General features: G+C 38.4%; 1 protein-coding gene across 1 annotated transcript in view; it reads right to left on the reverse strand.

Moving 5' to 3' along the window:
- LOC121370485 overlaps window positions 1-11,546 on the reverse strand; it is a 35,352-nt gene extending 23,806 nt beyond the window's left edge. The window contains exon 1 of the mRNA XM_041495746.1: window positions 11,008-11,546. Coding sequence (XP_041351680.1) covers window positions 11,008-11,118 — 111 coding nt within the window. The 5' untranslated portion in view covers window positions 11,119-11,546. The remainder of the gene's footprint in view (window positions 1-11,007) is intronic.
- Between the last annotated feature and the right edge of the window lie 593 nt (window positions 11,547-12,139).

The following is a 12,139-nucleotide window of genomic DNA, read 5'->3' on the forward strand; positions in this document are numbered from 1 at the left end:
TAAATTAAATAAAATTAATAAAATTAAATAAACAAATAAATAATGAAATAATGTCAGGTCAAATATGAAGCGCATGATTCCCAAATACCGAAAACATTTGAATTGGCGTTACTGCCATATATGCATCATATTAATTTTCATGTTCGACGCTATGATATAACCATAATTAAAATGTGTAGAGTGCGTCGTCAAATAAAACATCCTTCCTTCCTATTTATTTGAGCTTTGGTAGACGGATGAGTGAAGAACTATAGCACTGGAAACGAAGACGGCCATTGTTTCAGCTAGGTGTGAGCAGTATCCCCCATGGAGCCATACACTTCCAAACACATGCTCTCGACCGAGACACATTAGAGTATACTGCCAGCAGATGTTCGTCTTTGTGACAATATGATATCGATCTGCGGACGGCCATAAATACAAAAAAAGACAATACATAGCGAACAGCAAGACAATGACTCGTCCCCTGCTGACAGCTTCAAACACTTATGACGTGCATAACGGTAGACGCATTGCCCAGACCCATTGCGGTTATTTCTCTCTATAACACCAGAGAATGTGTGAAAATAGTTTTTATGACAATCACTTCAGGGATTAAGTTTCGACGAATGACCATTAGAGGGACTAATGCAGACGATACGTATATTGAATTATTTCGTTGAGCCTTAGCCTCAAACTGAAAATGGGAAAATAATTCTCTTTTAAAAGAAAAAACCGCATCTGTGAAAAAGCAAATATAAAAAGCGAAACTGCTGATAGAAATGTGTTTGACAACCGTTTTAAGACGACTCCAGAGTTCAAGATCTTGTTGCGAATCGTGGAAACTTTAGCGTTACTTAGTTGACTTTCGTAACAGCAGACTAGCCCTTTGCCTAGTTATACAAACTTTGGAGGATGGATTGATGGATATTTTTCAACATGCCCATGTCCATGTACGATTCTGGTGACCCGCTCTGAGCACAGTGTCTAAATTCGTCTGACCTCAAGTCAAGACAGAATATGAGAGAGGATATAGTAGTATGCATGACAATTTAACATAATTTAATTGCTTCTCTTTAAAATAGTAACAGTTATGGGGTATTAAAATCACTGCAATACATCGTCCAAGCTTAAACGTATTATATTATTTGATTCCAATTTTTATAAAACTGGGACTTTATTAGAATTTATACAATTCTATGGAAATTTAGATTGCATCACTACTGTAAAGTTCCTTGTGTTAACAAACATTATGGTGGCTTCCTTTGACTGAATAGTGTGATGAGACAAACGACAATTATGTTTTTCGCTCACAATAATACTTAAAGGGACATTCCCGAGTTTGCTGCAATTTTATAGATGTTATCGACTAACAGAGACTTTTTGACGATTGTAATAACATATCAATCTATTTTTCTGCATAACATATTAGTGGCTGTATATTAAATGTGCTTCTGATCGTTCTAATATTTGTACTTGATTAAATTTCATTTTATTTCATGTTTTTTTCGTACGTACGAAATTATTTGAAGACAAACTCCAGTTTGGGCTTCTTACAAGTGTTAAGACGACCAGAAACACATTGAGCATACAGACACTGATATTCTAAACAAGAAAATAGATTTAATATGTAAGTTTAATCGTAGATCTATTTTATTAGTGGGAAACATCTTACAGTGCAACAAACTCAGAAATGCCCCTTTAAAGCAGCCACGTTGGTTTGCATCGATATGTGTCTGTCAGCGATCTTCTATTGAGTGTATTACACAACCGTAATACATGGCCAGGGCCGTATCTCTGCACAGTACAGAGTAGAATGGACATTTGGCGAAATTGTGGTTAATTCTATTAATCTCAATATAGTGCCTTGGAAGACATCCATTCTCGAGGAGATCCTTTACTGGAGATTTCATCCCTCTTACATCGCCACAAAGAGGACTCCCAGTCCCAGACTAGTTTACTAAATCAAAACTAACAAACTTAGGCTTAAGATGGTGCGGTCTGACCTAATTAATTCTCACCCCATTGGTATAGTTATCAAATTCTTGCAAAATATGCTGCAGTATTTTTTTCAGAATGTGTCATTAAACGAAACACCCTACTAATTTCTCGGAAGTGCTGCACCAATGAGTACACAGAAGCCTAATTAACAAAAGACTCGCAATTTTGCGACCTGGCAGTGCATTGCAAAAGTACATGCAAGGGCGGTGCGATTTTACTTAATCGAATTAAGCCCCTGGACTGTATTTTGCGAGAAGTGAACCTAAACGTTGTCGTTTTGCACCAAACGTCTAACTAAATTCCAAATGAACTCCAGTCGCCCTGTGAATAACTCAAATTAACAGACAAAAGAGCATTCCAAAGCCTAAATTCCACTCTTAATTTAGTTCATTTATATAGCGATTGCTTCAACGAGGTACGTTAGTGGTCTACAGGGCCGTACCCTGACCAAAATCCATGGGGGGGCACTAAATTTTATAAATAATTTTTAACATACTATAAAGATTAAACATTTCTATGCTATTACTGGAGATATATAAAAAAAAAAAAAAGGACAAGATTCTCAGGCCCCCCCCCCCCCCCCCTGCCCCCCCGGAGGGTACGGCCCTGGTCTAGAAAAATTGCAGTGGTATTCTGTGTTCGTCTGATCTCACAGTGGGCCTCAGATTACAGTTATCTTCCCATTTGGTTGTCCAAAATCCGGAAATTTGTCCGCGCAGGTAGTCTGCTGTTTGACTATGATTATTTCATGGCAGACAGCTATGAAGTGGAAACCATTTGACTGAAGTGACAGGGGAGGGCATGTAGTTTGTAACTATGTGTAACTTGTTGACATTGAAGACTTGTTTGTGTTAATTCCGGCCCATGCAAAAGTAGTGCTTTTTGTGTAAAATGGGTTTACTCCTGCTAGGTTTACAGGGTGTGTTTGTTTAGAGTATTTGTCCCCCAGGCAGGTAAAGGTACATACAAAAATCCACGGGCCTGTTGATATTAATAAAAATGTTATAGCCACTAAGGCTATATAGAAACATATAGCGAAATTAATTGTGGTCTGTGGCCAGTGAGGAAATGAAAGCCATCTTTGTTTAACGACGCCATGTTAAATAACGGCTATTTGGTGCTTGATATTTATAGTTCTCACAAAACGTAAGAGGTATTGGTTTGTACACGCAAAGTGCATGAGATGGTTTGATAATATTATTAATATAGTTTATTTCAACAATACATTTAATGGTAAAGTGTGCAAATTGTCATTGTATATCAGAAACATGACGTCACAAATTGACTGATATTTTCTTGATGCGCAGTCAGTATAGGATCGATCCCCGTCAGTGGGCCCATTTGGCTGTTCCTCGTTCCAGCCAGTGCATCACGTCTGGTATATCAAAGGCCGTGGTATGTGCTATCCTGTCTGTGGGATGGTGCATATAAAAGATCCCTGGCTACTAATGGAAAAATATAGCTGGTTTCCTCTCTAAGACTATATGTCGAAATTACCAAATGTTTGCTATCTAATAGCCCATGATTAATACATCGATGTGCTCTAGTGGTGTCGTTAAGCAACACAAAAATGGAGAGATATTCGTGCAATATTAGCATTATCGTGTGTGAAAACAAAAGCTGAACTACACTGTTTAGCAAATGCTATACCGTGAGGGATGATGATGTTTTACTGTAGCATACACACACGTATTTCACTCTTGGCAAATATGAATCTAAGTTTTTCCGGAGATCAGTTCTTCTTAGCAAACATGGAGGCAAGTTCTTCTTGGCAAGCTCCAAATTCAGCGAACTATTTGATTGGTTCTCAAAGTGGCCATTTGATTTACTGTGAAGCGCATAAACCGGTCTAGCGGACGTTTTTTTTCTGCTCGATCTGGCTGAACTCAGCCCAGTTCCTCTTGGTAATGAAGACCAGAGCCCCGTTCCACGAAGCGATCGCTTACTGTTCCCATAACGATCACGAGGAACCACAGCTGCGACGCCAAACGTGTTCGACTGTTATTAAAGGGACACACCCTAGTTACGGCTAGTTGTTAACCATTACGGCGTTGTTTTTCGCTATTAAACCCATTTTTTTCACAAATAAAATTGCACTTTACTTACCGTTTATTATTTAGAATATACATTTCCATTCACCTGAAGTGTTTTTTTGGTAATCCTGGTAATCCTGGTGTTTGTAATACCACAAAATGCATTTTTCTTATTTCTGAAAAACGGACGCACGTTTGAGTAAAAACCGTTGAGCAGACAAGGTCTAATCTATTTTTAGACGGGATATTTCCATTTCAATGTCACAGACGTTGGTATACCACGTGACCGTTATCATTGTGGTTCGGTTTGTTTTCTCGTGTACGGTTCGCGCAATCGATATCCGATTTGTTGTTGTTCATTTGTGAGATTTTTCTTCACAGTTCGTGAACATTTACAGTAACAATAAAGTTCAGACAAGTAAGTATCTCAATACAAAACGTTACAAACCCTTAAAACCAATAATTTTGCTAAGTCCTACGATATCTGGAGAGGGGATACAACCAGGACAGAACAGTTGGAACATGTCCAGGAGAGGTGAAAAGAACGCACCCCAAGTCTGTGAAATTTGTCGTGACGTAGGCATTGTTGTGCTTCGAGCGACATCTACCGGTGACATCAGAATACAAACTTTCAAAATTATTTCAAGCAATTGGGACATGGGGATTCCCATGGTATTTATCGATATAAAACCTGCTTTTTCACTCCATTTGATAAAAACGTGATCTAAGTGTGTTACAGGTTTGTAGATTAACCAAATTATAATTTATTTTCGCTGGATGAAACTAGGGTGTGCGGCTTTAAAGTCTAGCATGAATATAGACTCATCACTCATCAGTCAGACATATGGTTAAAGACCACACAGATTTTGAGAGGAAACCCGCTGTCGTCACTTGATGGGCTACTCTTTCCGATTAGCAGCAAGGGATCTTTTATTTGCGCTTCCCACAGGCAGGATAACACAAACCATGGCCTTTGTTGAACCAGTTATGGATCACTGGTAGGTGTAAGTGGTTTACACCTACCCACTGAGCCTTGCGGAGCATTCACTCAGGGTTTGGAGTCGGTATCTGGATTAAAAATCCCATGCCTCGACTGGGATCCGAACCCAGTACCTACCAGCCTGTAGACCGATGGGAGGGAAAGAGATACAGATATATAAACGGAGAGGAAGTCAAAAGGATTACCATTACCATTTAATGTGGTATTAAACAACTCATCACAGATAACGGAATCTGAACCTCACGACCGAGGCTTCACACGGAGACATCCATCTAATCGCACTGCAATACCATAGTGTGCTGCTTCCGTGAATAGCTGCAATCAAAGGGCCGCTGCTCAGGGCATCACTACAATTCTGAAATCGCAAACCCCAATGTCCACACGTGGTGATTACTGGGGCCACTTGAACTCTTGATGCTGTTGACAACTACTAAAATTAAAATATCGATTGTTAAAATGACAATAATCATCGATTGTGTCCTGCTGTTGCCAGCTGTAAGGAAAACTGAGGAAGCGGTAACACATGTCTTCGGGAAATTGGTGTCTGTATTTCACGACCGAACATGACCGCTGTGATTCGTCAGATCTGGGCGCCCGAAGGCCGTGTCATCGCGATCATTTTGTAGCAAACGGGTTGTTGGCTTAATGATATTCGGGCACAATGTTTGACCAGCGGCCACTAGACGTTCAACATATGTATGATAGATGTCACACACCAGTGAAAATAAACCTACCGCTGTCGCATCAAAAATGTTTTTTCTCTTATTTTCTTTTCATGAAAATATATTGCTCTCTCTCTCTCTCTCTCTCTCTCTCTCTCTCTGTCTGTCTCTGTCTGTCTCTCTCTCTCCTCTCTCTCTCTCTCTCTCTCTCTCTCTCTCTCTCTCTCTCTCTCTCTCTCTCTCTCTCTCTCTCTCTCTCTCTAGTATATACTGACCAAATTTCGCATAATGTAGTGTTATAATAATTAACTCGATCGAAAGTGAGGTGTATAACTATTACATATTGGATGTTTACCCGTGTGACCTATTTTGACGTAATGTCACCGAAATATGCATAGCTAGCATGGCGTTTCCTATTAAATGCATTTTGAATACGCTTATATCGTGTTAATGGGTATGTTATATCACATGTTAAAAGGTACATATTCTAAATATGGGTTAGAGCAGATAAACGAAATATATATCAAAAGTGAACATCATCTAGGTTGTTTTCTTGGACCCTTCGTATACATGTACATTCATTCGTCCGTCCATCCATCCACACACACGCACACACGCACGCACGCATGCATGCATGCAGGCACGCACACACATACACACATACATATACATATACACATGCATACATACATCAGTGCATACATACATACACACACACACACACACACAGAGACACACACAGACATACATACATACATACATACATACATACATACATACGTATTTGGGCAGGTCTACAAGTTGCGGGCGATTCTGTGCCATAGGTTCGAGTCCCAGCAAAGACATGGGACAATTTGTGAGGCCAGAGAGGATTTAATTATCCCCTGCGCCAGTGCGTTAATATCTATGTATGTAATAGTCAACCTCAACATACATACAATATATAGATGTACATATATACATACAGACACATACACACACGCACACACACGCACACACACATACACACCTACATTAATACACATACATACATCAATACATACATACATACGTCATACATACATACATACATGCATGCATACATACATACATACATACATACATACATACATACATACATACATACATGCATACATACATACATATGCAGTATAACCTACAATAAACTACAGTAATAAAGTTATACACGAGTGTCCTTGAGAAAAACAACATTTCCTTTCCATCCATACTTGAACTGAAAGCATCAGCTACAGAGCTAGCACTCGTGCTAAACGTCCAAGTGGCAATCTTCAGTTTTGTCTGAATTGACTCAACCTTCTAACGATCGCGTTTTAGTAGTGACCCAGTGTGTAAAACTAATTTGTTCGGACCGGAGATTAAGGCATTAAAGCAGCTCAGGCGAGTTTTGTGATCTAAGCTTTGAGAGAGAGGAAGACTGGCCCGTTAGCACAAACCTTCATTTGGACGTCAAATTATATCGCAGACTTGGCGTTCAGTGTCGAACAGATCAGAACTGTTTGTTTAAATGGAATCGCAGACGTGTTAAAACCAGAGGCTTAGCGGTGATAAATACTTGACAGTCGGGAAACACAGTCTACTAACAAACTTCAGTGAAGACCCCCCAAAAGGTCTTGGTGTCTGTGATGTGTGTACAGGACAGCTTGCTTGGCCCCTTAATTGGATATAAATGTGAGCATATAGGTAAAATTAATTACCAGCCTCGGTGGTTAAGTAATCGGACTTAATGGAGGCTTGTGAGTACTGGGTTGTTTGCCTCTAGGTACCAGCTCCCACCCAGAGCGAGTTTTAACTACTCAGTGGGTAGCAAAGGAAGGAAATGGTTTATTTAACGACGCACTCAACACATTTTATTTACGGTTATATGGCATCGGACATATGGTTAAGGACCACACCATGGTTGATGAAATAATGAAAGAATCAATGAATAGATATATGAATGAATGAAAGAATGGATATGTGAATGAATGAATGAATGATTGGATGGATGGGTGAATGAATGAATGGATGGATGAATGAATGAAAAGCGTAATGTCTCAACATTGTTTGTTTTTTATTAGCAGAAATGCTTATTTCATACTTTTTCACGGAATAGAAGTGCGTATAGTACTAGAGGTTGCATGGTACCCAAGAAGAGAGTTCCGCAAAGTTTGAGGTGCACGGAGTAAAAATAGCTGTGGGTGTGATTGGTAGTAATATGTGACATTGATTATTTGTGCAAATACTATTATCCATTGACAATAATTAAATACACTTTTATTTGTTATACAGTTGTTATGCTGTACATACCAGATGTTGAAACTAATGCGGGGTACCCCCAAAAATGGAATTGCTTTTTTCAGCAAAAATTATGGTTGCTAATAAAACATTAATTAAATCTCTTAAATGTTATGTGACACCCCACCCCCCTCTATTTCTTGCAGGTAGATTAGATGTGAGGTGCCACATGTTTTATTGCTGTACTTCCTGGGTGTGTTGATACGCTGCTTATATCAGTTTTATTAGTAAATGTTAACATTATCGGCAATAGGAATTGATTTGGTCTATTAGAACTTCTAGCATATATTCACTATATTATCAGTAGTTTATATTGTGTGCCATTTACTGTTATTTGACAGTAATAATTGCTTAATTAGGTTACACTCAGGCATGGGAGTTCATAATGACCTTGACATTGGCATTCATTTACTGTGCACTGCTGAGAATAGAGTTTGGAAAAAAAGAGTATGTTTGGACGAATTGAAGATTTTGGCCCATATTTTTAACCTAAAATATTTTAAAGTGTTGATACACTGCTTATATCAGTTTTATTAGTAAACGTTAACATTATCGGCAATAGGAATTACTTTGGTCTGTTAGAACCTATAGCCAACGTTACAGACACTTAACCGATAGTATGTCCAACAGCTTTAATTTGGTATACCAGTTTCGAGGAGCCTACCTCAGGGAACCGAAACCTTAACTCCTCGCACCTAAAGAGGATGTTAACCGTCTGAGATCTAATTCACTAAACTCTCGCAATTTTGCGATATTGCAGTGCAGTGGAAAACAACTTGCAAAGAGGATGCTTTGTTGTCTAGCAGAGCCTAAGAGAGCTTTGTGAATTAGGCCCAGATCTCTTTACTTAACATACGCAAAGATGACAAGAATCATTAACTGTTATAAGCGTATTCTATCATAACTCTTCTGAACTTGCCACTTCTGTGAAGTCCCCATGGCACTGATGATGTCATCGCGATAACACCGAACAGGGAAAATGAAGAATTTACTACCAGAGATACGGCTTATTATTCCTACACCGTGTCGGTGCTGTGGTGAACGGGTCTAATGGGTTGAATCCTGTGGGGAACAATTTCTTTATCGGGAAGCTTTGGTCTCGGTGAGTGTGATCAACGACCGCTCATCTCATTCGTATTTTCATAATGGTCTTGCCGAATGCCACAAGAGTGATAATAATTGCTTGATCGTTTTATTATCCTCTGCACGAGTTCAAACACTTGCAAATGGAAAACACATATAAAAACGAATGTACTAAATGTGTTTTTTTTTTTTCCAGACAATATTAACCCGCCAAAATGTGTTCAGTCATAAACACTCGATCACTATGAGACAAGGAATGCATTAATTGTATTTTAAGCACAAAATGAACTCGATAATAAAAAGTGTTCTGTCATAAAGCTTCGATCTTTATGGTATTAAAAAAATGTTCAATCATAAATCCTTGATCTTTATGGGACGAGAGTTTCTGCCATTAGCTATATGGTTGCGGATTGCGGCACTTGAGCCTAGAGTAAATTAGAAAAGCGATAAAAAGAAATCATGCAAAAACACAGTGTTTATGAAAGGCTTTAACCCAAAGCTGTACAAACACTGAGAACCATTAGGGAATGGGCTAAAAGGCGGCAACCAAAAGATAACCCATTTTCGAGTACCGAACCAGTTGCTAAGTCATGGAAGATTGTTTACTCTGCCATGATAAGAATAACACAAAATACAGTTTATATTTGCTTCATATACGCCATCATACTGTGTCAACAAATCTGTGCAAACTTGCATAATATGCTGTATATGTGTTCCTTGCGTTTTTTGTACGATTCAACTTATTATAATCAGGGTTTCTGCCAGAGGGTAAAACGGGTATGGCGCCATACCCAAATATTTTTGCAGATATGTTTTTTAAGTTAACTTTTTGACAAAATTAATTACTCTTATCGTTACTGTATGATTTTCATAATCCTAACCCTAAATGTAAACCATTTTATGGGCCCCATACCCCTTGTTGACTGTGGTTGCATTCAATTCCATAGCCCCATACCGAATGTTTTTTGTTTTTTTTGGCAAAAACACTTATAATAAAATATTCGTTACGACCATTAAAGTGACAGAACCTACTTTTTAAACACTACGACGTATTTTTCACTATTTAAGCCGGGTTTTTTTATAATTTAAATTAGAAGTATTTATATTTTATTATTTAGACGTATCAATTTTCGTACACCTTAAGTGGTTCTGGTCACCCAGGTTTGTGTAATACCCAAAATGGTTTCATAATCCTAAAACCGCACGTTCGTCTGAGAAGTAATGGTTATCGGGACAAGCTCTAGATATTTTCAGACGGTATTTTCCTATTTAAACATAACCAAATCCAAATGTGTTGCAGATTTGTAGATTAACTAAACTTAATGTCCATCTTCACGGGCTGAAACTATGGTCTGCACCTTTAATAACTATTTCCTTCATGCATACAACAAAGTAAAGTTTGATTAAGAAACGTTTGTTTTTATTTTATTAAATATCGATTTAGCAATGCTAACACATTGAAAGTGTTTGTCAAAATGGAAGGAGAACAATGGGCACACGAAAATATGGGGGGAAAATGGACATTGAGAAAAAAAGTTAAATTTTGTTTCGTCTAATGATACCCGAAGAGTACATTGATTAACTAATAACCGATTATTGGATGTCAAACATTCGGTAATTCTGGTAAAGTTTTCATAAGAAATTCGCTATTTTTTAGCAGCAAGGTTTTTTTTTTATATACACTTTCCAACAGTCAGGACAACGTATACCAGTCGTGGAACACTGGTTGGAAGGGGGGAAACAATAACAAAAAAGCATTTGATTATTCAAATTATCATTATTAATATTATACTTGCTCTATATTCAATTGAATTCAATTCAATTCAATTGATTGCCCAATGCCAAACTATACGTAGCAAAGTCTGTCTTTTATAAAAAAAAAAAATAAAAAAAATAAAAATAAAAAATAATAATAATAATAATAATAATAATAAAATAAAAAAATTATCCTTACCTGACGCACAGCCACGACAAAGGCAAGTAGAACCACAAAACAGAAATTCGACAGAATGTTCGACACAAACGTCCTGCCGACGCCGGTGACCGCAGCCATGGCGTCGGACATTGCAACCGCTGTATTAGTTGTCACACAGATGTTCACAGCCACGAGACCATTTTTAATCCAGGTCACAGAAACAACACACTCTCGTACAAAGAATCATCCACTTCTGTCGCCTTCATGGTTAGAATGACAAGTCTCTTGATGCAACTGTCGTGCGTATAGGGCAGAGATGGCCGTTATTGTAACAACTGTCATCCAAGTAGAAATTAAACTGGTGTAGAGTGGCACCATTTCTCAAGGACCTGCAAGTAAATGTTCAGAGCAAACGATTATTAAAAGCTATAAAATGATTCCTTCAGGAATGCGCGACCAGAGCAGATAATGAATTACTTATTCGGTTTTGGTCATTGGGGGATAGCGTTTGGCTAAAATGAGCCTAACGGGCAGTAAAATCTCGTTTCAGTTTGGTCACGGCACGTCGCTTAATGGCTTCTTGGTCGTCAAAAAAGGAAAAGAAACAACGCCGCTGCCGTGACAACTACAAATGGCTGCGTCCCTTGACAGTTTCACATTGCTATAGTTAATATGTTGTTGTAGTAGAGATCGTTCTCGCAGGCACATGTTTCGTCCATCACTGACAACACCAGAACAAAAAAAAACAAAAAAAATCCAGAGCATTTAGTTACCGGCCTCGGTGGTGAAATGGTTAAGTCATCGGACTTAATGATGTTAGGCACCGGGTTCGCACCATGGTGCCGGCTCTCATCAAGAGATAGTTTTTAACGACTGAATGAGTAGGTGTAAAGCCTCTATAACCGAATTCTCTCATTAACCAGTGATCACTAACAACTAACCCACTGTCCTAGACAGATAGTCCAGATAGTTGAGGTGTTTGCCCAGGACGGCGTGTTCGAACCTTTTAGAATAAAATGAAATCAGATGCATTTAGCCTTCAGATCTACCATTGTTACGATAACGTTCGTCAGAGGAAATTACAGGTAATATCGATTATTATGGGTTTCAGTGACGACTCCTGATAATTTTAATCAATTCTTGACAGATATACTACACAAATACAATGATA

This window comes from Gigantopelta aegis, chromosome 4 (genome assembly GCF_016097555.1).
Source record: "Gigantopelta aegis isolate Gae_Host chromosome 4, Gae_host_genome, whole genome shotgun sequence".
NCBI classification, from domain to species: Eukaryota; Metazoa; Mollusca; class Gastropoda; order Neomphalida; family Peltospiridae; genus Gigantopelta; species Gigantopelta aegis.